We start from the raw sequence: 25,397 nt of genomic DNA on the forward strand, positions 1-25,397 counted from the left end.
CCAAAAAACTGCTTAACTGCTTTAACTTTTAAAAGTCATCACGAATTTTATAATATCCAGAATAAATTTTTTAAATTTACATATCTATTATATTCACACAATGGTAGCATTTTATTATTAGAATGCTTCAGAAGTCTTTCATGGGCTGCTCATTTTAAGGCATACTTGAAAGATCATTAAAGCTTCTTTTATAATATCAATCTTTTAAAAATGGTGGTTCAGATACACTTTTATAAAAATAATTTGGTAACTGTACAAAAGTTTAAAAAAAAATCTGAGTTTTTAAGAGAAGATCAAAAGTGAACCGTAGTGGGGCGCCTGGGTGGCTCAGTGGGTTAAAGCCTCTGCCTTCGGCTCAGGTCATGGTCCCAGGGTCCTGGGATCAAGCCCCACATCGGGCTCTCTGCTCGGCAGGGAGCCTGCTTCCCCCTCTCTCTCTGCCTGACTCTCTGCCTACTTGTGATCTCTGTCTGCCAAATAAATAAATACAATCTTTATAAAAGAAAAAAAAAGTGAACCGCAGTCCTGCCACAACCACTATTAATATGTGGGATATAATCCCTCCAGAAATAATTCTTTGTACTAATGACTACTAGACAGATGGATAAATATATATATACATATATATATATATTTTAAAGTTTATTTACTTTTTTAAGTAATCTCTATACTCAACGTGGGGCTCAAACTCACAACCCTGAGGTTAAGTATTACCTGCTCTTCCAAATGAGTCAGCCAGACACCCCAGATAAATTTTTTAAATTATTTTTTATTTTAGAAAATGACTGCAAATTCTCTTGATTTGAGTGTACCATAATTTAGCCTCTGGCAATCCCCTATTTGGGGGCATCGTTCCCATTTTTACCATGATGACACTGTGATGATCTCTGTTTATACATCCTCAGAAAGGATCCAGCTGCGTGTTAGGGATGACTTCTTCAGGTAATAGCTGAAGTCAGTTGGCTTGACTGTGTTTAAGGCTTTGAGAGCTACAGCTAGGTACCCCATCTTACCATAACCTCAACCAGTCCTGCTTTCATTCTTCTTAATATCTGTCATTCTGGCAGATTAAAAAAATAGCATCTTGTTGAGGATGTAGATGAGGAGAAGGGGAGTGAGTGGGGAATAAACAATTCTACCTAAGGCCTTCACAGCAGTTCTTACCCTTGGATCAGTATCTTCCTCTTCCTCATCAGGGTTATAGGTCTCAGCACACACTAAATTTGGAGAGAAAAACACAAAGAGAAAAGTGAATAAAACATGTGTACTTTTACTGGAAAAATAGGAAATGAACACAGTTTCCTGTTATTCACTGTTTTCTAAAACTATAATGATTTTTAAAGCCCTCTCATCAATTAATAAATACATTAAGTACCTACTCATGCCAGGAATTCTATTAAGTGCTAAAATGCCAGCTTTCTAGGGATTGGTAGTCCCAAATAGGAGAGAGCTGGTAAAATATATTATAGAGTAAATCCTACAGTAGTGGCAAGGACAAGCAAGGAGGTGTTGTCTCTGTTCAATTTTTACTCAGGGGTGCAAAACCAGAAAGTGTAATATATGCAATATCACATGGATATGGATATGAAATAGTTATGAAAAAATTATGAATTAACTGTGAAATAATTATTATTTCTAAACACACGGATATGAAATAATTATGAAAAGAATTACAAAATTATTAAAAGAAAAATTGCTGGACATCATTTTGTACATGAAAGACTTAAAAATAAGAATGAATTTTAAACAAAATGAATACTATGTGTCAGTTTTTGTTCTGGGTACAATATTATATAAATCTAAAATCAACTCGATTTTCTTGTAGGTAGCCTGTGTTTTTTGTGCTTGGCTGCCTGCAGGACTTGTCTCTGTTGCAATTCAAAGGTTCAGAAAATATTCACTGAACATCTGTTTATAACAGCAAAATATCAGAAATGACTGAACTACCCAAAAATATGATATAAGTAACTATTTGAATAATACACTATAAGAAAGAATGAGGAAGATCTCCAGGGGCTGATAGTTGAGTTCTAGGGAAAAATAGTAAGGTGGAGCATATAAGCTATCACTTCCATAAGAAAGGACTTCTATGAGAAAGGAGAGCTAAGAAGAAGGGAAAATAAATATATAAATATGAATATATATATACAAAAGTTTTTTTTTTTAACCTATTTTTCCAAAGGGAAACAAGACAAGGATGAACCAGGAAGTTAGCAGGCAAGGAATGCAAATGGTTCTCAACCCTACACTCAATGCATTCATGTGACGGCTAACAACTAGGGGACAAACTGATACCGACTGCTCTCAATTTAACTCCTCGATTCTTAGACACATTTACTCACTGCAGCCTTGGTCTAGCTGCATCCCAGCTTCTCTTTCCGACTGATTCTCTGAACTTGTGAAATATCTGAGAAATGGTATGTCATGTAGACAGGAGTCCCGTCCCTGCCTAGCCTACAGTACTCTAGTGAGGGCCACACCTCCTGTAGTGTAATGCCATCAATACTCTGCCCATCCAACAGGGATCCAACATCCTTACACAGAGAAAAATTGGGGGTGTGTGTGCCTGGGTGGCTCAATTGGTTAAGCAACTGCCTTCGGCTCAGGTCATGATCTCAGGGTCCTGGGATTGAGCCCTAAATCAGGCTCCTTACTCAGCGGGAAACCTGCTTCTCCCTCTCCCTCTGCCTGCCGCTCCACCACTTGTGCTCTCTCTCTCTCTCTCTAACAAATAAATTTTTTTTTAAATTATGGAGAAGGGATTTAAGAGGCCAAATACCATTCTAGTCCCTAAAACAGCATCAGGTGATGTTCTGCAGGATGGTATGCCTAGTCCCTGGCTGGTCCAGGCTTTGGGTGGCTGAGCCAGGGAAGTGACAACAGGATGTAAATAATGTCACACCAACTTTCTCCAAGTCATTCCTGATTCTGCAAGATGAGGTCAGCTACATTTATCTCAGATCTGTCCTAATGATTAAGACACAAACCTTCTTCCCTGCTCAGTGGGGAGCCTGCTTCTCCCTCTCCCTCTGCTGCTCCCCCTGTATGCGCTCCTGCACTCACTCTCTCCCTCTCTCTCCTTGCCACGCTCTGAGGAAGGAGGAAGTAAGGAGGAAACTGCATTGATACTTAAACTGCAAGCCTCTTACACTGTTGGTGGGACTGCAAGTTGGTGAGACACTTTGGAGAACAGTGTGGAGATTCCTCAAGAAATTAAAAATAGAGCTTCCCTATGACCCTGCAATTGCACTATTGTGCTTTAAACAAAAATAGTTATTTCCAGTAAAATTATTATGAATATTTCTATTTGCAGAAAATCATTATTTTATTTTTCAAAACTGCTTTTGAATTTTACCCTCTTCTTTTGAACTCCAGATTCACCTTCGTTTGCCTCTTCCCTCTGTTTCCACCCAACCTCTCTACTCTTCCTAGTCTTGATCCCAAATCACTTTTCTCATCTTTCATGTAAAAATCCATCTTTAACTGTCTCGGTGACTATTGCCCCAGAGTTTGTGCGATCGCCTGTGAAGCCTCAAGAACTACACTAAACGGCATGAGATGCTTAAACCTACTGAAAATGAAGACTGAAAGAGGAGCACAATCCCTTGTTCCAAGGAACTTGTCTTGCCACAGTTCTCCAGCAGATGTCACTGGTCAGCAACATGAAACTGCACAAAGTGACAAGAAACCATCCAGCACAATTTCTTCTGAATTTTAACTGATGCTTCTGTCATCCAGAAATGTATCATTTTTAAAAAGATTTTATTTTTAAGTAATTCTACACCTAATGCGGGGCTCAAAGTCACAACCCTGAGATCACGACTTGCCCACACCACTGACTGAGCCAGCCAGGTGCCCCCAGAAATGTGAATCATTAAAATGTGCTGGTGAGAGAAAACTCCTTCATTTCTACAAAGAAACAAGCACAGAACCCAGTCACAGCCTGAGGCTCTATGCTCTTCTGCTAGCTCTCATGACAAGTTGACTCAGCCTATGCGTATTAGTCAACCTGGGCTGCCATAACAATATATCCAGCTGAGTGGTTTAAAGAACAGAAATCTATTTTCTCACAGTTCTGGAGGATGGAAGTTCAAGACCAAGGTACTGGCACGTTTGTTTCTCCTGGGGCCTCTTCACTTGGCTCATGGGTAGCTGCCCTCTCACTGTGTCCTCACATGGCCCTTTGTCTCTGTGGTGGACTCTTGGTGTCTCTTCCTCTTAGAAGGAAACCAGTCCTGTTAGATTAGAGCTCCACCCTAATAACCTCATTTAACCTTAACTGCCTCCTTATTTTAAAGGCCCTTTCTCCAAATACAGTCATATTGGGGTTAGGCCTCACGCAGGAATTTGAGGGGGATGCAATTCAGTATGTAACACTGGGTTTCTAAATTATTTTCAGTAATGTTTGGTCATATTTCACTGGAAGATAGCTGCTGGTGGAAAAAAATACTGAATACTGTGAAAGGATAGCAAGACAAAAATCAGTATTTCAGTCCACTATAGCATGTTCACCTTAAAAGGCAGGGAAACCTGGGGAAGGAAGAGCACCTACCATGCAGACATGAGTGCCTGCCACAGCCCCAGAGTCTCAGCAGACTCTACTGACTTGTCAGAGTCATCACCAGAGTCAGACACTCGCTGCCCAAATGTGGCATGATGTCAACACACAACTTCTGATTAAAATGCTTTGAAGCGTCGCACGTATTTAATAAAAGAAAGGGTTTTCTGGGGATGATATTTTTTAATTAGCAGAATCAGACTAACATTTCAAACTCAGACAGTTAATACTACTTTAGGACTATTTCAAGAAAGGTGCCTTTAAAGAATTTATGAACTCTCTTCATTTAATGAATTTATCACATGATATAGGACTGTTCTGCTAGAACTTAAATGTGGAAGGCACAGCTTTTCAATTCCATTGCTTTGCAATGACGAGACAGCATCAAGGAGGGGAGAGCTCATCTCTGAAGCCACTACATGCACTGGTGTCTGAGCTTGGACTCACCCACCACTCTCTCACTATTTCTGTGTGTCCTAGATCCTAGGTCTGTCACTTCAGGGGCAAGAGGGTGTAATAAACTAAAATCATGTAGAAGATTAACAATAGGAGGGGACATTTACAACACTGGGCTGAGGGGCACCTGGATGGATCAGTCAGTTAAGCATCTGACCCTTAATTTCAGCTCAGGACCCTGAGATTGAGCCCCTCATCAGGCTCCACACTCATTGGGAAGTCTGCCTGAAATTCTCCCTCTCCCACTCCCCCCTCAAATAAATAAATAAAAAAGATTGTATTTATTCATTTGATAGAGAGAACAAATATGCACAAGAGGAGCAAAGGGAGAGGGAGAAGCAGACTCCCCGCTGAGCAGGGAGCCCAAAGTGGGGCTCGATCCCATTCTAGGATCATGAGCTGAGCTGAAGGCAGATGCTTAGTCAAGTGAGCCACCCAGGCACCCTAATAAATAAATCTTAAATAAATAAATTAAACACAGGGCTGGGCTCACAGGAGATACCCAACAACTGCTACCTCTTTTATGATGCTTTATGTTACGGACTATTAGTCAGACATGCTGAGTTGCTGTTGGAGTCTCTGGCACAGCACATGTCCTCACGCAGCTAGCTATTGCAGAAATCCTTGGATCACATAAGGAGCACCATTCCCTACCTCTCTTACCAATCTTACTTCATCTCCTCACCCCCAGCCAGAACAGCCAGATCCAGTTCACCCCCGTTCGAGTCTTAAGACATTCTTTCACCTAGAATGCACTCTTTTTGGTACTAGCCAAACGGTAACCATGTTTTACAAAGTCCGGGGCAATTTCTGCCTCCCTGAAAGAAGGGTCTCTTGACTTCTTTTTCTGCCCACAGTAATTTCTCCTCTTGATTCCTGATCCCTTCTTTTGTTCCTTTCTTCTATCCATCCATCCACATTTACTGAGATTGTTCTAAGTGTTAACCGTATGCATCAATGAACAAAATGGACAAAACTTCTCTGCCTGATTGGAGCTTACACTCTAGCATATGGAACTAGGTAACAGGACAAATAATTTAGGAGGAAGACAGCACAAGAGAGACAGGAGAAAATAAAGTGAGGGAGATAGGGTGTGTGTGTGTGTGTGTGTGTGTGTGTGTGTGTATGTGTGTGTGTGTGTTGGGTCTTAATCAAGACCTGAGAAAGTGTCTTTCAAATGAAGGTCTGAAGGATGTGCATAAGCAATCCACAAAGACAGTTTTGGTGAGGAGTGGGAGCAAAAAAGTCTGATTACACCGGACTCAAGAGAGAACAGAAGAAGAGAAACTAGATACAACAAATATGGACAACTCCTTCAAGGACTTTGCTACAAGATACAGAGGGGAAAAAAGGGTGGTGGCTGGAGAGGGAAGGCTGGTTTAAAAAAGTTTTATTTTTTTTAAAAGTGGAAGTCAGTGCTGTGCTTCTCTGCTGAAAAGAAGAATCCCGAGGAGGGATAAAAAGTACGCAGGATCAAGAGGAGGAGAGTGCGGGAGGGATGAGGGGGTGAACTCCTGTGTGCAGGGGAAACTAGACTAACAGGCAGGTAAGGAAGGATAGATGTGGTGGTGGGAGTCTATGGAAACTACCTTCTGTCGCTTCCATTTTCTTAGTTAAGGCCAAAATCATCTGCCAGGCATGAGGACTGAGGAGGAGGTGCGGGTTTCGGGAGAGACAAGGTATGAAAGGCTTATCTGGGAGAACAGGAGAGTGAAAGAGGTGCGGAGACACAGTGGGATTGCTGGCATCCGGAGCCTACTAGCAGTGAATGCCAGGTACAGAAGGTGAGATCAGTCAACAAGGCTGTGTGTTTTCCTTTCAGTCAAGTACTGCTGTGGTCCGGAAGCAGAATAAGTGGACAGCTGGGCTTGAACAGAATATCGTTTAGACAAGCAAGGGAAAAGGAAATTGAGGGTATGTGCCACAGAATGGTTACAATCGCTGATCAAGGAATTTAAGGTTAGTAAAAGATGAAGTGAGGAACAAAAAGGAAGATCAAGTTGTAAGGGTTGGGGCAGGACAGCAAAAGAGCCCAGGCAAGGGCAGGTGGTGGGAGATTAGGACCACTGATGGAGTATGAACAATCATAATGCTTGGGGTGCTTGGGTGGCTCAGCTGGTTAAGCATCTGACTCTTGATTTCAGCTCAGGTCATGATTTTGGGGTCATGAGATCGAGCCCCGTGTCAGCTTAAGATTCTTTCTCTCTCTCTCTCCCTCTGCCCTACCCTTAAAAAAAAAAAAAGAGTTGTAATGCTTGTCATTTCAGAGTATGACGGGGTGGGGTGTAGTGAGTGGCTGAAGTAGGGTAGAAGACAGGAGGTCAAGGAATGGAACAGCAAGACACTGACAGAATCATCTATGTGGAAACAAGAAGAAAGCAGCTCATGGATTATTAGATAACTAAAACGAGGAGGGCAAGTGGCTGATAGAATATAATAATACGAGGTTTGAAGGGTGAGGAGGGAGAGAGAATAGTCTGGAAGCACTAAGGAGTATTTACCCATCTCCTGTCCGTGTTACAAGAAAGGTAGAAGAGAAGAATCACCATTTGAGAAGCCTGCAGAGAAAGCCAAGCTTCAGCTAGATCCAGAAGATGAACGCCACATTCAGAGAGCAGGCTGAGAATGTAGGGGATTTAGATGAAAACTGACCAAGAGGTCCAGAGGGTATAAGAAAGGGTCCTTAGAGGTGGGAAGGGTAGTACTTAGGACGCACGCTACCTTCAGGCACATTATCACCTTGACTGTTCAAAGAGACTTGACTTCTGCTTTGTCCTCAGTTTCTCCATCTGTACAATGGGGATAATCATGCATGTACCTCACAGGGTTAATGTGAGGATTATGTTCAATGATGCAAGGGAAGCGTTTAGAGAGACCTTAAAATTGTACATCTAGCACATAGTCTGGATTTAAAAAAACATTAGCAGGGTGCCTGGGTGGCTCGGTGGGTTAAAGCCTCTGCCTTCGGCTCAGGTCATGATCCCAGGGTCTTGGGATCGAGCCCCATATCGGGCATTCTGCTCAGCAAGGAGCCTGCTTCCTCCTCTGTCTCTCTGCCTGATTCTCTGCCTACTTGTGATCTCTGTCAAGTAAATAAATAAAATCTTTAAAAATAAATAAATAAAAAATAAAAAGACATTAGCTGTTCCTATTTTCTCTCCTGCATAATCATTTTGGATTCTTTTAAGAATCTTTTATTTTGGGGCACCTGGGTGGCTCAGTGGGTTGGGCCTCTGCCTTCAGTTCAGGTCAAGATATGAGGGTCCTGGGATCGAGCCCTGCATTGGGCTTTCTGCTCGGTGGGGAGCCTGCTTCCCCCCTCCCCACTTGCCTGCTTGTGATTTCTCTCTCTGTTGAATAAATGAATAAAATCTTTAAAAAAAAGAATCTTTTATTTTAACTTAACATTTGAATAATATTATGAAGTTTTAAATCTTCAATAAGATTATAAAATCTAGGGGCGCCTGGGCAGCTTAGTTCATTAAGCAACTGCCTTTGACTTGGGTCATGATCCCGGGGTCCTGGGATCGAGTCCCATGTTGGGCTCCCTGTTCTTCAGGATAGCCTGCTTCTCCCTCTCCCTCTGCCCGCTGCTTCCCCTGCTTGTACTCTCTCTGTCAAGTAAATAAAATCTTAAAAAAAAAAAATCTAAGGAGGAGGGATAATACCATGTACTTGTCTGAGTTCTCCACAGTTTAAGGCCTGAATGACAGAAAGCTCAAGCAGGGACTCATGAGCGCGATCTGTGACCTCTGAAGGAGATATCACTGTACTTTCCATCTCCCAGATCTGTCCTACAGATGTCAAGAGATAGTACTAATCATTTGGGGAAAAGGGGGTACAGGGCAAGGATGAACAAATATAGAAGATAACAGCTCACGGATCTCATACCAACCTTAATTCCCACTCTATTTCTTCTCTATAATGTCTCCCTACACATAAGAACATATTTTTTTTTTCAATCTCCTTTAACAGACTTAAATTTTTTTTTAAGATTTTATTTATTTATTTGACAGACAGAGATCACAGGTAGGCAGAGAGGCAGGCAGAGAAAGAGGGGAAGCAGGCTCCCCACTGAGAAGAGAGCCTGATGCGGGGCTCGATCCCAGGACCCTGAGATCATGACTGAGCCGAAGGCAGAGGCTTAACCCACGGAGCCACCCAGGCGCCCCTCAACAGACTTTAGAGTACAACCTTATCAAAGGCTTTCTGAAACATAAATGAGCAGATTTCCTCAAAGAAAAGGACTGAGACATAGAAAAGGGATTCCTAGTCTCACTACATACTAAGTCATGTGACAACTGAAAATCAAGAAACCTTCCCAGAATGACAGGATATGAATAAATGATGTGATACATAGAGCTCACATAGCAATTTTGAAATATATTAACATCTCCACTGTATAATCAAATAAACTCTAGATGTATCCAAAAGTCAAACATTTTAATTTTAAAGAAACTTCCAGAAAATATATATATCAGCTCTAAAAAGGGGGGGGACCTTCTCAGCTTAAGAGCAATTATTTAAAAATATATAATATATATTCATATACATATATAATATATACTCATATACATATATATACATATATTCAATAAATATTTAGTGAGTGCTTGCTATGTGCCAGGCAGTTTTCATGGAACCAGCCACATATTAAAATTTTTGAGTCATTAAAAAAAATAGCAAAATTAAGTAGCACAAACAACAAGGAAAATTTTGCATTAAAAATTTCGAAGGGTTGGGCACCTGGGTGGCTCAGTCAGTTGAACATCTGACTCTTGGCTTCAAGTTTCAGCTCAGGTCCTGATCTCAAGGTTGTGAGATCAAGCCTTGCGCCTGGCTCCATACTCAGCACAGTCTGTTTGGGATGCTCTCCCTTCTCCCTCTCCCTTTGTCCCTCCTCCCCATTCATGTTCTCTCTCTCAAATAAATAAATCTTTTTAAAAAATTTCAAAAGGCTGGGGCACCTGGGTAGCTCAGTTGTTCAGTGTCTGCCTTTGTCTCAGGTCCTGATCCCAGGGTCCTGGGATCAAGCCCCGAATCAGGTTCCCTGCTCAGGAAGGCTACTTCTCCCTCTCCCACTCCCCTGTTTGTGTTCCCTCTCTCGCCGTCTCTCTCTCTCTCCATCAGATAAATAAATAAAATCTTTTAAAAAAATTTTTAAAAGATTTTATTTATTTATTTGACAGACAGAAATCACAAGTAGGCAGAGAAGCAGGCAGAGAGAGAGAGAGAGAGGAGGAAGCAGGTTCTCTGCTGAGCAGAGAGCCCAACGCGGGGCTCGATCCCAGGACCATGGGATCATGACCTGAGCCGAAGGCAGAGGCTTAACCCATTGAGCCACCCAGGTTGCCCCTAAAAAAATTTTTTAAAGGTTAAAATCATGACAGAAAAATTTACTCAAACTTTTATAAAAAATAATCTGGATCATAATAAAGAAAAATATTGTCAAACTAGTTCCGTATAAGAAAATAAAAATAGATTTCTCATATTTGGAAAACATTCATTTTTGTTAATAATCAAAGGAGTGCCAAATAAAACATTCTGAAGTACAATTTTACATCTAAAGTAGTAGGCACTGGCTATGTTGGTGAGATGGTGTGGAAGAGAAGCCTTTGTAGGGTGTCTTTCTCCCTAGAGCCTATTCTGTAGGCTGCCTCTGAAAAGCAATACACAGAAAAAAATGCAGGTAATCTTCAGTTTCTGACCAGAGCATGCTACCCAGCCTATGACTGAGGAAACAGTTTTAGTGGCTCAACACTTTATGCAAGTAGTTAATACAGCATAATTTAGAATACGAGAAATAGTAATAATATGAAAAGAGTTTTTATGAAGAGACATTTTTCCAAAGAAGACATCTATGGCCAACAGACAAATGAAAAGATGTTCAACATCACTTATCATCAGGGAAATGTAAATCAAAACTACAATGAGATATCACCTCATACCTGTCAGAATGGCTAAAATCAACAACACAAGAAACAACAGGTGTTAGAGCAAGGATGTGGAGAAAGGGGAACTCTTTTGCATTGTTGGTTGGAATGCAAACTAGTACAGGCCCTCTGGAAAACAGTACAGAAGTTCCTCAAAAAGTTAAAAATAGAACTAGAGGCACCCGGGTGGCTCAGTCATTAAGCATCTGCCTTCGGCTCAGGTCACGATCCCAAGGTCCTGGGATCAAGCCCTACATCAGGCTCCCTGATCAGCGCGAAGCCTGCTTCTCCCTCTCCCACTCCCACTGCTTGTGTTTCCTCTCTGTGTCTCTCTCTGTCAAAAAAATAAAATAAAATCTTAAAAAAAAAAGAACTACCCTATAATCCAGCAATCACACTACTAGGTATTTACCCAAAGAATGCAAGAATACAAATTCAAAGGGATACGTACATTCTGAAATTTATAGCAGTATTATCTACAATAGCCAAATCATGAAAACAGACGAAGTGTCCATTAACTAATGAATGGATAAAGAAAATGTCTGTGTGTATTGGGGGTGGGGGGGTGATGGAATATTACTCAGCCATAAAAAAAGAATGAAATCTTGACACCTGCAATGACATGTATGGAGCTAGAGAATATAATGCTAAGTGAAACAAGTCAGTCAAAAAAGACAAATACCACATGATTTCAATCATATATGGAAATGAAGAAACAAAACAACTGAGCAAAGGGGGAAGAAAAAAAGAGAGGGAGGCAAACCAAGAAACAGACTCTTAACTACAGAGAAGACAATGATGGTTACCAGAGGAGAGATGGGTGGGGGAATGGGTTAAAGAGGTAATGGGAATTAAGGAGTACACTTGTGATGAGCACAGGGTTATGTTATCAAAGCTCTGAAAAAAAAAAAGGGAAGTTTTTAGAAGCTATAATTATGAACGTGGAAAAATATTAATGATGTAAATGAGACAAATACGTACATATATTATCAGAACTTGAAATGAAACAGAATGAAGGAATTACAGGTAATTTTTATAATGTTCTATAATGCTAACTTACTTTTTTATTTAAAAGATCAGTTCATTTTCATTTAAGAAAACATCATCTTAAAACAGCATTTTAGCATTATGTTATGAAAGAGAATATATACCTGATACTCGCCGATCAAATCTGCCAGGAATTGGAACTGTAAAACAAAGAAGCAGCAACATTTAGTCATCATTATGTCACATGACCCCATTTTTAACAACAGAACTAAAAGCACTTAATTACCATATGCTGGGTCAATTCATATTCTTCTATAATCAACCACAGTAGTTCAACATGATCACCAAAGGCAATATAAGGAAGAATTTATGTCTTTGAAAACAAGCTCTTTATAACTTTAAGGTACACAAGGTAGCAATTTTATTTCCGTTTACATTCATGTTCCAACTAATTTGTATCATATCAAATGAATAAGAAGTCTACTAAATTTATTGGTAATGTTATGATATTAAATAGTTAATTTTCTTTTTTAATATGTTTCAAAGATAACCCCAAGACCTGCTGGATAATAGCATTTAAATTGCATTTTAAAATATTTTAATGAGAATTACAATAAATGAAAAAGATATTGACCACTATATTTTCCCTCAGTATGCCCATAGTCAGTTTATTGATCAGAAAAATGTCTTTAGGTTAAAAAAAATCATGTAAGTTTTCCCTTTGCTATTCTCTTCAACTTTTCACCTACCATTCCTTATGGTTGATGATTATCTAAATTCTCACTAATAAACTATACGAATTATAAACTATGAATACAATGATATTTTTAAAGATTTTATTTTTTTTCAGTAAACCCTACCCAAAGTGGGTTTTACCCTTCAGAGCTTAATCTGATTATTTTTATTGAAAAAATGATGTAAAATATGCCTTCTCATCCTCCATAAAAAGATAGACTTGAAGATTAGTGAAAAACAAATAGAAGATGGCTCAGAGAGCCAAACTCAACTAATGTAAGTCCTCTGGAAAAAAACAAAAAACAGACCCAGGAAGGAGACAAATGCTCATTTACTATAACAGGACTAGAATTATCTTTTTGCATAGCATGGGGTAAAAGTCATGTTAGCAACAAACAGGCAAAAATTCAAAAGAAAATTCTAGCCATTACTGATAGAATAGTCCCTTACTACTTCCTCAGTGAAACTGTGGATCTGTCAAAAAAACAAAAACAAAAAAACAAAAACAAAAAACTATGGATCTGTCAAAATTAATTCACCCACCAGCAAACAAAGATGATAAATTCAGTTCAACAAATACAGGTAGGGTACCTCGTAAGTGGCATGCACTGTAGTAGACAATTTGGAAGGCCCTGGTAAATAAAACAAAGACTCCTAGTTTCACGAAGCTTGCATTCTAGCTTGAGGGATGTGGGAGAGTCTCCTTTGATCATTTACAACACATGTTCCTGTCACTCAGGCAGACAGATGAAATGTATACCAACTTAAACCCATAACCCAGGCCTCACGGGATTTCCATGATTAAAATCCCACTGAACATTAGCATACAACCTAAAATTATAAAAGATACAATGAAAAAATTTAGCATGGGTGCTATCAGGGGATATTGCAAACAAAACGTTAGATATTAAGATTAAGAACTATTATAAAATGAAAACATGTTTAAAACAAAGACATAAAAACAGGAATCAGAAGCATAAATAAACAAAACAGGGAGACTTGAAAAAAAAATTGGAACTTCTAAGAAAAAAATACACATCGAAATTTTAAAAACTATGGTGCAAGGCACCTGCCTGGGTATATAAAATCTTAAAATGTTGGAAAAATCGTTGCAAAACATCATTACCAACAACTTACTGCAATAATATTGATTTAAATGTATAGATGCAAATCAAAAGGAAAATTAGAAACTATCTTGAGATGACTGAAAACAAAAACACAATACACCAAAACTTATGGGATGTGCTGTTAAGTCATGCTAGAGGGAAATTTATGGCTATAAATGCCTACATTTAGAAAGAAGAAAAGCCTCGAGGCGCCTGGGTGGCTCAGTGGGTTAAACCCTCTGCCTTCGGCTCAGGTCATGATCCGAGGGTCCTGGGATCAGGCCCCGCATCGGGCTCTCTGCTCCGAGGGGAGCCTGCTTCCTCTCTCTCTCTCTGCCTGCCTCTCTGCCTACTTGTGATCTCTGTCTGTCAAATAAATAAATAAAATCTTTAAAAAAAAAAAAAGAAAAGCCTCAAATTAATAAGCTAATCGTACACTTTAAGGAAGTAGGAAAAAAAGGACAAACTAAATCCTAAAGCAGCAGAAATAAGGAAATTCAGAGTGGACAGAAACTATAAAATAGAGTGTAGAAAAAAAAACAGTGAAACTAAAAGTTGGTTCTTTGAAAAGATCAACAAAATCAGTGAACTACTAGCTAGACTGACCAAGAAAAAAGAAGATTCAAATTACTAAAATTAAAGTGGGAACATTACAATGGAATACACAGAAATAAAAAGGATTTTAAGAGAATACTACGAAAGGCAATATGTCAACAAATTGGGTAACCTAGATGAAACATGAAATAGACAAATTCCTGGAAATAGACAAACTTGTAAAACTTGCTCAAGAAGAAATGGAAAAATCTCAACAATCTATAACAAATAGGAGGATGGAACTGGTAATCAAAAATCTCCTAACAAAGCCCAGGACCAGATGTCTTCATTGTAAATTCTACTAAACATTTAAAGAATTAACACTAATCCTTCTCATAGTCATCCAAAAAATCAAAGCTAAGGGAACACTTCCTAACTCATTTTATGAGGCCACCATTACCCAATACCAAAGCTAAACAAACATACTGCAAGTAAAGAAAATATTCATTATGAATATAGATACAAAAATCCTCAAAAAAATACTGGCACACAAAATCTGGGAACATATTAAAGTGATTTTACACCATGACCAAGTGGGATTTATCCCAGGAATCCAAGGCTGTTTAAAATAAAAATATTGGGGGGGCGCCTGGGTGGCTCAGTGGGTTAAGGCCTCTGCCTTGGGCTCAGGTCGTGATCCCAGGGTCCTTGCATGGAGCCCCACATCAGGCTCCCTGCTTGGCAGGGAGTCTGCTTCTCCCTCTCCCTTTGCCTGCCTCTCTGCCTACTTGTGCTTTTCTTTCTCTCAAATAAATAAATAAAATCTTTAAACAAATAAAATAAGAATATCAAGCAATATACATCACATTAATAGAACAAAGTGAAGAGGGGATCCACATTACCGTCTCACTGATGCACAACAAACACTCTTTCATGATAAAAAATAAACTGGGAGGGATGCCTGTGTGGCTCAGTTGTTAGGTGTCTGCCTTCCGCTCAGGTTGTGATCCCCAGGGTCCTGAGATGGAGTCCTGCATTGCGCTCCTTGCTCAGCAGGGAGCCTGCTTCTCCCTCTGCCTGCCACTCCCCCTGCTTGTGCACTTACTCTCTCTGACAAATAAGTAAATAAAATCTTTAGAACAATGAAAATGAAAATAAAGCATGACAGTATGCTGAAAATTATTTAAAAAATAATAAACTGAAAAAAATTAAAATAAAATAAAAAATAAACTGGGGGGCACCTGGGTGGCTCAGTGGGTTAAAGCCTCTGATTTCAGCTCAGGTTATGATCCCAGGGTCCTGGGATCGAGTCCCGCATCGGGCTCTCTGCTCAGCAGGGAGCCTGCTTCCCCCCTACTCTCTCTGCCTGCCTCTCTGCCTACTTGTGATCTCTGTCTGTCAACTAAATAAATAAAATCTTTAAAAAAAACCCCTGGGAATTATAAGGGAATTTCCTCAGCATGAAAAAGGCACATATGAAAAACCCACAGCTAACACCAACTCAATGATAAAGGATTGTAAGCTTTCTCCACAAGAGAAGGAACAAGACAGAATGCCTGCTTTTGCCACTTCTACTGAATATATTACTGAAGGTTCTGGCCAGAGCAATTAGGAAAGAAAAAAAAAAAGAAAAGGCATCCAAATTAGAAAGGAAAAAGTAAAATTATCTGCTTATAGAATGACATGATCTTCTATGTGTAAAACCTTAAAGAATCCACACACAAAAACGTTAGACTTAATAAGCGAATACAGAAAGTTGCAGGATACAAAATCAACACCTGAAATCGTATTTCTATACAACTGCAATGAACAATCCGAAAGAAAATATTTTTAGAACTCTATTCACAACACCATCAAAATGAAGAAAATAATCTAGGAAGGAGAGAAAGATTTGTACACTGAAAACTACAAAACATTGTTAGAAGAAATTAAAGAGACATAAATAAGCCTTTTGCAATGTATATATACTCATGTTGTACACTTTAAATATCTACAATCATATTGGTCAATTGTATTTAAATAAAGCTAGAAAAAAAAAGAAATAAATGGAAAGCCACCCCACGATAAAAGACTAAAAGCTGTAATATTGTTAAGATGACAATATTTTCGGAGAGCTTGGGTGGCTCAGTGGGTTAAAGCCTCTGCCTTCGGCTCGGGTCATGATTCCAGGGTCCTGGGATCAAGCCCCACATCGGGCTCTCTGCTCAGCGGGGAGACTGCTTCTCCCTCTCTCTCTGCCTACTTGTGATCTCTCTCTCTGTGTCAAATAAATAAATAAATAAACTAAAAAAAAAGATGACAATACTATTTAAAGCAATCTATAGATTCAATGCAATTTCTATTAAAATTCCTTTAATAAGGGCGCCTGGGTGGCTCAGTGGGTTAAAGCCTCTGCCTTCAGCTCAGGTCATGATCCCAGGGTCCTGGGATCAAGCCCCACATCGGGCTCTCTGCTCAGCAGGGAGCTTGCTTCCTCCTCTCTCTCTGCCTGCCTCTCTGCCTACTTGTGATCTTTCTCTGTCTGTCAAATAAATAAATAAAATCTTTACAAAAATAAAAAAATAAAAATAAAATTCCTTTAATAAGAATGGGAAAACCTATCTAAAATTCATGTAGAATCTGGAGCGCCTGGGTGGCTCAGTGGGTTAAAGCCTCTGCTTTCGGCTCAGGTTATGATCCCGGGGTCCTGGGATCGAGCCCGGCATTGGGCTCTCTGCTTGGCAGGGAGCCTGCTTCTGTTCCTCTCTCTCTGCCTGCCTCTCTGCCTACCTGTGATCTCTGTCTGTCAAATAAATAAATAAAATCTTAAAAAAAAATAAAATTCATGTAGAATCTCAACAGATCCCAAATAGCCAACTAAACTTAAAAGGTAAACAAAGTTGGAAGACTCACACTTCCTGATTTCAAAACTTACTACAAAGTCTCAGTAATCAGAACAATGTGGTACTTGCATTAAGGACAGAAATATGGACCAAACCCATGGAATGGAGAACCCAGAAATAAACCCTCACATACAAGGTGAATTGATTTTCAAAAACGTGCCAAGATCACCCAATGAGAAAGAAGAGTCTTTTCAAACAAAAGGAGAGTCTTTTCAACAAAAATAAAGGCCTCTTACCTTTTCATCATAAAAATTAACTCAAAATAGATCAAAGACATAAAATTAAGAGCTAAAATTATAAAACTCTTATATGAAGACACGGGAAAATCCTTATGACATCGGAATTAGCAATGATTTCTAACATCAAATGTGTAGGTAACAAAAGAAATACACAAACTGGACTACATCAAAATGAAAACCTTCTGTGTATCAAAACACACAACAGAGTGAAATGGTACACCATGGAATGGGAGAAAATATTTGCAAATAATTTATCTGTTACATCCAGAATAAAGAATTCCTACCACTCAACAAAAAACAAAAAACAAAAAAAAACCCAAACTGATGAAAAAATTGACAAGGATTTGAATAGACTTTTCTTCAGAGAAGATTTACAAAGGACCAATAATCACATGAAAAGATATCCAATACTACTAATCAATAAGGAAATGCAGGGGCACCTGGGTGGCTCAGTCAATTGAGCCTCTGACTCTTGGTTTCAGCTCAGGTCATGATCCCAGGGTTGTGTGATGGAGTATGGTGTGGGGCTCTGCATTCAGCGGGGAGTTTGCTTGAGATTTCCTCTCTCCCTTTCCCACTGCCCCTCCCCCAGCTCGCACTCTCCCTCTCTTTCTAAAAATAAATAAAATCTTTTTAAAAAATAGGGAAATGCAAATGAAAAATACAATGAGATATCACCACATACCTTTTAAAGATGGCTACCATTAAAAAAAAACAACAACATAATAAAGGTTGGCAAGGTTGTGAAGGAACTGGAATACTTTTGCACTGATGGTCAGAATATAAAATGGTGCAGTTGCTGTGTAAAACAGTATGGCAGCTCCTTAAAAGATTAAAAATGAATTACTATATGATCCAGCAATTCCACTTCTGGGTATATGTCCAAAAGAACTGAAAGCAGGTTCTCAAAGAGATATTACAGCACACCCACATACATAGCCAAAAGGTGAAAGCAACCTAAGTGTCCACCAATGAATGAAAAGATAAACAAAATGTGGTTTACATACAATGGGATATCATTCAGCCTTTAAAAGGAAGGAAATTTTGAAACTTGCTACAATAAGATTTGATGAATGAATTTTGAAAACATTAGGCTAAATAAAGTCAGTTACACAAGACAAATACCGTATGATTCTACTTACATTAGGTACCTAGAACAGTCAAATTCATAAATACCGAGAGCAGAACAGTCAAATTCATAAATACCGAGAGCAGAACAGTGGTTGCTAGGAGTTAGGGGGAGGGGAGAAGGAGGAGTTATTATTTAATGGGTACAGAGTTTCAGTTTTGCAATATGCAAAGATGTCCAGAGACAGATGTCCAGAGACAGATGATGGTGATTGTTATGAATGCACTTAATGGCAATGAACTGCAACTTTTTTTAATTTAAATTCAATTAATTAACTATAATGTATTATTGATTTCAGAGGTAGAGTTCAGTGATTCATCAGTCTTATATAATACCCAGTGCCCATAACATCATGTACCCTCCTTGATGTCCATTATCCAGTCACCCCATCCCCTGATCCCCCTCCCCTCCAAATACCCTCAGTTTGTTTCCTATGATTAAGAGTTTCTTATGGTTTGTCTCCCTGATTTTGTCTTGTTTCATTTTTTCCTCTCTACCTCTATGATTCTGGTTTTTTTTTAAATATAAAGTTTTGTTTTATTTTCTACCAAGGGAAGAAGGAGGATAAATAGAACTGTTTTCCAATTTGCTCTCCACTGTATACACACATACCCACATGCATACATAAACATACACACAAACCAAAAATACCCCAACAAAAAAACAAAACAGGGGCACCTGGGTGGCTCAGTGGGTTAAAGCCTCTGCCTTCAGCTCAGGTCATAATCCCAGGGTCCTGGCATTGAGCCCGGAGCCCTGAGCCCCGAGAGCCCCGCATCGCATTGGGCTCTCTGCTCGGCAGGGAGCCTGCTTCCCTTCCTCTCTCTGCCTACTTGTGGACTCTGCCTGTCAAATAAAAAACAACAACAACAACAACAACAACAAAACCCCCAGAAAACTGAGAATCAAATACCAAAACACCCTCAAACTGCACCGACACTTCATATTCTGACCAAAAGAATAGATCCTGGGAGGAAGTGCAAAATGCAAAATCAAATGACTGAAAAATGCTGAACAAACAGCATTATCAATATACAAAATATTTATATTACTGAACTAGTAACAGTTGATGTTCTCTATGTCTGTAAAACTTTGGAACCACATAGCTGATTTGTTAAATTTAGTCCATGCCAGCTTCCAAACTCCAGAAAAAATTTCGGTTAGCTTCATTCTTTGATGCCTCATCAAAATTTTCTATGAGATGTGGAAAACATCATCGTCCTTTTCATCAATGTCTTCTGGTTTTGTTGCTTTGCTATCCAACACTTGGCCATGGGAACTGTTCAGCTAACTTCCCAAGACTTGTTAAGCTGTCAGCATCAAGCTGACTTAATATTCCAGGAAGCATTTCTGCGATTGGTTTGGCTTCTGCATGCCCAGTAATTGCAAAGGTGTTAGCAGAAAGGGAAGCTTGGACTTTGGGATTGTTGAAACAAATAACTGTCCCATCATCTTTAATCATGTTCATCTCTTCAATACCAGCTATATTATTCATAGCCAGTTTTTTTAGAGAACTCTGGAGTTTTCTGTCATCAGCTGTAGCTGTTCTATGTACCACCTTCTTCTTTCTGCGAGCTGTACCCTTGCCCCCTATCTGGACCTAAGCCTGAAGTTTGGCTAGCTTTTCTTGATCCATGCTGTTGGTAAATCTGAAGCAGGCAGGGTCCTCTAACAACAGCATGTGGCAAGAACAAGATGGCTGCCTCAGTCGAGACAGAGAAAAAAGAAAAATCTTTTTTAAAGATTTTTATTTATTTATTCGAGAGAGAATGAAAGAGAGAGCACAAGAGGGGGAGGGGCAGAGGGAGAAGCAGACTCTCTGCTGAGCAGGGAGCCTGATGTGGGACTCAATCCTAGCACTCCAGGATCATAATCTGAGCCAAAGGCGTTGCCCAACCGAGACACCAAGGCACCCCTCTGTTTTGTTTTTTAAATTCCACATATGAGTGAGATCATGTGATAATTGTCTTTCTCTGATTCACTTATTTTGCTTAGCATAATACCCTCTATAAACTGCGAATTTTAAATGGTAAATTTTGTTATTTCCATTTGTCCACAGTTTTAAAAAATTAAATATATATAAAGCAGAAATTAATACTACAATGTATATGTGTATGTGCATGGGTACATAAACAAGAAGTGAAAGATAAAGGAAGTGAAGCGTGGCAAAACATTAACAAGTGGTCCAACTAGGAGGAGTTCACTTGTTCTTCCAACTTTTCAGTAGAGTTGACATTTTTCCTAGTGAATAGGTATTTATTTATTTATTTGAAAGAGAAAGACAGACAGACAGAGAGCACGCTTACATGTGATCAGGGAGAGGGGCAGAGGGAGAGGGAGACCAGCAGGCTCTATCCCAGAACCCTGCAATCATGAACTGAGCTGAAGGCACTGCTTAAATGACTAAGCACTCAGGCAACCCCTTAAATAAATAAACCTTTAAAAAAAAAAAAAAAAGAATTCCAAGGTTTTGGTTTTTTTTTTAATTTTTTTTTTAACAAAAAAGAGGTTTGGTTTGAAGTCAAATAGGAGAAAGTCATGGTTAGTTTGCATGAAGTAAATACTGTTCTTTTAAAAAGTTTTTATTTGATTTTTTAACTTGAATATAGTTGACATATAATGTTACAGTTTCAGGTATATAACATAGTGATTCAATTTCTCTATACATTATGCTATGCTCATTAAGTGTAGCTACCACCTGTCATGATAAAATGCTATTACAATATCACTGACTATATTCCCTATGCTGTGCCTTGTATTACTGTGACTTATTTGTTTCATAAGTGGAAACCTGTATCTCTCACTCCCCTTTACCAATCTGTCTATCTTCCTACCCCCTTTCCTCTGGCAACTATCAGTTTCTTCTCTGGATTTATAAGGTCTGATTCTGCTTTGTGTTTATTCATTTCTCCTGTTTTTTAGATTCTACATATGAGTGAAATGATATGGTATTTGTCTTTCTGAGTCTGAGTTATTTCACTTAGATAATACCCTCTAGGTCCATCCATGTAGTCACAAATGGCAAGATTTCATCCTTTTTTATGGCCCTGAATAGCCAAAGCAATCTTGAGAAAGAAGATAAAACCTGGAGGTATAATACCAGATTTTAAGATCTATTACAAAGCTGTAGCATTCAAAACAGTATGGTATTGGCACAAAAACAGACACACAGATCAATGGAACAGAATAGAGAACCAATTTGCTCCACTTATATGTTCAATTACTCTATGACAAAGGAGGCAAGAATATATGGTGGGGGAGGGCGCCTGGGTGGCTCAGTGGGTAAAGCCTCTGCCTTCGACTTGGGTCATGATCTCAGGGTCCTGGGATCGAGCCCCACATCGGGCTTTCTGCTCAGCAGGGAGGCTGCTTCCCCCGCTCTCTTTGCCTGCCTCTCTGCCTACTTATGACCTCTCTCTGTCAAATAAATAAATAAAATCTTAAAAAAAAAAAAAGAAAGAAAATACAGTGGGGGAAAAGACAGCTCTCTTCAACAAATGATTCAGGAAAAACTAGATAACTACAAGGAAAAGAATGAAACAGGACCATTTTCAAACTCAAAATAGATTAAAGACCTAAATGTGAGACCTGAAACCATAAAAGTCCTAGAGGAGAATACAGGCAGTAATTTCTCTGACATCAGCCATGGCAACATTTTTCTAGGTATGTCTTCTGAGACAAGGGAAACAAAAATAAACTACATCAAAATAAAAAGCTTCTGCATAGCAAAGGAAACCATCAACAAAACAAAAAGGCAACCTACTGAAAGGAGAAGAGATCTGCAAATGATGTATCTAATAAGGAGTTAATATCCAAAATATATAAAGAACTTACATAACTCAACACCAAAAAACCCAAACTGACTAAAAAATGGGAAAGACAGAGCACCTGGCTGGCTCAGTTGGTAGAGTGCTCAACTCTCGATCTCAGGGTTGTGGGTTTGAACCTCACATTGGGTACAGAGATAACTTAAAAATAGAAATATTTTTTAAAGGTTTTTTTTTTTATTTATTTGACAGAGATTACAAGTAGACAGAGAGGCAGGCAGAGAGAGAAAAGGAAGCAGGCTATGCGGGGCTCAATCCCAGGACCCTGGGATCATGACCTGAGCCGAAGGCAGAGGCTTTAACCCACTGAGCCACCCAGGCGCCCCAAAAATAAAAATCTTTTAAAAAATGGGAAAGACAGGGGTGCCTGGGTGGCTCAGTGGGTTAAAGCCTCTGCCTTTGGCTCAGGTCATGATCCCAGGGTCCTGGGATCGAGCCCCACATTGGGCTCTTTGCTCCACAGGGAGACTGCTTCCTCCTCTCTCTCTCTCTGCCTCTCTGCCTACTTGTGATCTCTGTCTGTCAAATAAATAAATAATGAAATCTTTAAAAAAAAATGGGAAAGACAATTACCATATGATTTCACTCATATGTGGAATTTAGGAAAGAAGACAAATGAACAAAGGAAGAAAGAGACAAACAAAAAAAATTCATATGCACAGAACAAACTGGTGGTTGCTAGAGAGGACGTAGAAGGGAGGGGGGATTGGTAAAATCGGTGAGGGGGATTAAGAGTACACTTACCATGATGAGCACTGAGTAATGTACAGAATTGTTGTTATTATTATAATCTACACTTGAAACTAATATAACACTGTATATTAGCTATGTTCAAATAAAAAATAACGTTAACATAAAATTTTTTTAAATGGGCAGAGGACTTGAGTAGACATTTCTCCCAAGAAGACATAGGGGGACGCCTGGGTGGCTCAGTTGGTTAAGCAGCTGCCTTCGGCTCAGGTCATGATCCCAGCGTCCTGGGATTGAGTCCCACATCGGGCTCCTTGCTCTGCAGGGAGCCTGCTTCTCCCTCTGCCTCTGCCTGCCATTCTGTCTGCCTGTGCTCTCTCTCTCTCATAAATAAATAAAATCTTAAAAAAAAAAAAAAAAGGAGACATAGGGATGGCCAAGACGTATGAAAAGATGCTCAGCATCACCAATCGTCAGGGAAATGCAAGTCAAAGCCACAGTGAAGTACCACCCTATCCTTGCCAGAATGGCTAAAATTAAAAAGGGCATGCATAGTTTTTAAAGTAAATTAAATAATGTGTTGAAATTCACTGAATTTATTTCATAATATATTAAACTAAAATTTAAAAATGCAAACTTATGGTGCACCTGGGTGGCTCAGTCGGTTAAGTGTCCGACTCTTGATTTCAGGGTCATTGAATTCAAGCCCCATGTTGGGCTTCACGCTACTTAAAAATAAATAAATAAATAAATAAATGCAAACTTAAAGTCGCTATATTCATAAATCATGCAAAAAAGATAAAATGATTTTTTTTAATTTCTAAAGTATTCTCTGTTACTATGAAAGAGTTCAAAGGTAAAAAATGTTGAATTGCAATAGAAAAAACATAATTAAAAACAAGAGTCTTAAGGGCTTTAGCTTGAATAAATGAGTGGATGAACATGCTGCTGCCTGATAAACTTCTGTGCAATTTAATTCTAAGTTAGTACACGTCTTCTAAGGTTTTGCAGGGCCAGGAGAAACGGCTGCTGTCAGAGCCAGATAAACTGCCAAGGCATCCAGAGAATGCTATCAACAGTTACCACGGTCAAAGAGATCACCTTATTCTAATTTCACCACTGTTTACAGAGAGCTCAAAACAGATCACATCAGCCTTTATATGGATCGGACAAAATATTCAACTGGCATAGCAGGTGTAAGAAAACCTTCCAAGAGAAAACACTACCTAAAATGTTCTCTGATTTTCATTATAAACAAATACTGATAAGGGATAAGAAGACTTAAAATGTAACCTGGCCTGAAAACATGTGCCTCAAAAAATTAACAAACGCCATCTCAGTGATCAGTGAAACTAAAATTCCTGATTCCTAATAAAAGGAACTCCTAAATGCTGACGGGCCCTGAAAGTTAAAACATGGTTTTAAACAGGTAGGATATTATATGTGGTGAGTGATATTAAGATCATGCTAGAGAAATCAAAAACATTTCCAAAAGTCTCTATTTTATTTTATTTTATTATTTTTTAAAGTTTTACTTATTTATTTGAGAGAGAAAGAGCACGAGTGGGAGGGACAGAGAGAGAAGAGTCTGAAGCCGACTCCGCGCTGCATGTGAACCCTGACACGAGGCTCCATGTCATGACCCTGAGATCAGGATCTGAGCCAAAACCAAGAGTTGGTGGCTCAACCAGCCACCACCCAAGTGCCCCAAAGTCTCTGTTTTAAATTCAAACATGTGATCAATAAGATAACAGAATCTTCACTATGAATGTAATAGGACATATCATGAAAACCTGGAGAACATAATCCAAGCACAACTAAGGTAGGGCAAGATTCAGGAGGACACAACATCCTACAACTGCTGGAAAGGCAAAGAGGAGGCACGCTGGACTTAAATGGGGCCGGGAGGATGTTAGCAGCACAGTTGGGCTGGGAGTTGAGTGAGCCCGTGATTTCAGTAAATGAAAGGGTTATGATATGGCGTGAGCAATGTGAGACGAGAGCACAGAGACGAGGGTGAAGAGGGGAGCAAGGGTCATTTTGGAAGCCATTCTATGGCAGAACAATATTCAGTAGTAGTAAGCTGGTTATCTATATGCACTTTCTTTCTCCTTCAGCTGGGGAAGAGCAGAAAGGTATCATTTAATCTATAAATAAGGGTGCTGTCACAGATCCCAAAATCATAAAATGTCAGAGTCGTAAAGTATCTATGAAGTCATCTGGTTCGGCCATGACAAATAAGGTTCATCTCCTACGGTAACTCTAACTGATGTCACTGGTCCACCTGAATCACCACTGACTCCTTCCTCTCTTTCATTACT

General features: G+C 39.3%; 1 protein-coding gene and 1 pseudogene across 1 annotated transcript in view; both read right to left on the reverse strand.

Annotated features, from left to right (window-relative positions):
• Positions 1-25,397, reverse strand: part of PRKAR2A (protein kinase cAMP-dependent type II regulatory subunit alpha) — a 106,049-nt gene that overhangs the window by 36,271 nt on the left and 44,381 nt on the right. Inside the window, exons 2-3 of the mRNA XM_032867995.1 lie at positions 12,099-12,134; positions 1,165-1,217 (exon numbers count right to left, since the gene is read on the reverse strand). Coding sequence (XP_032723886.1) covers positions 1,165-1,217; positions 12,099-12,134 — 89 coding nt within the window. The remainder of the gene's footprint in view (positions 1-1,164; positions 1,218-12,098; positions 12,135-25,397) is intronic.
• LOC116874016 lies at positions 19,680-20,212 on the reverse strand (annotated as a pseudogene).

The sequence above is a fragment of the Lontra canadensis genome, unplaced genomic scaffold, assembly GCF_010015895.1.
Source record: "Lontra canadensis isolate GAN:19392208 unplaced genomic scaffold, GSC_riverotter_1.0 scaffold35, whole genome shotgun sequence".
Taxonomy (NCBI): domain Eukaryota; kingdom Metazoa; phylum Chordata; class Mammalia; order Carnivora; family Mustelidae; genus Lontra; species Lontra canadensis.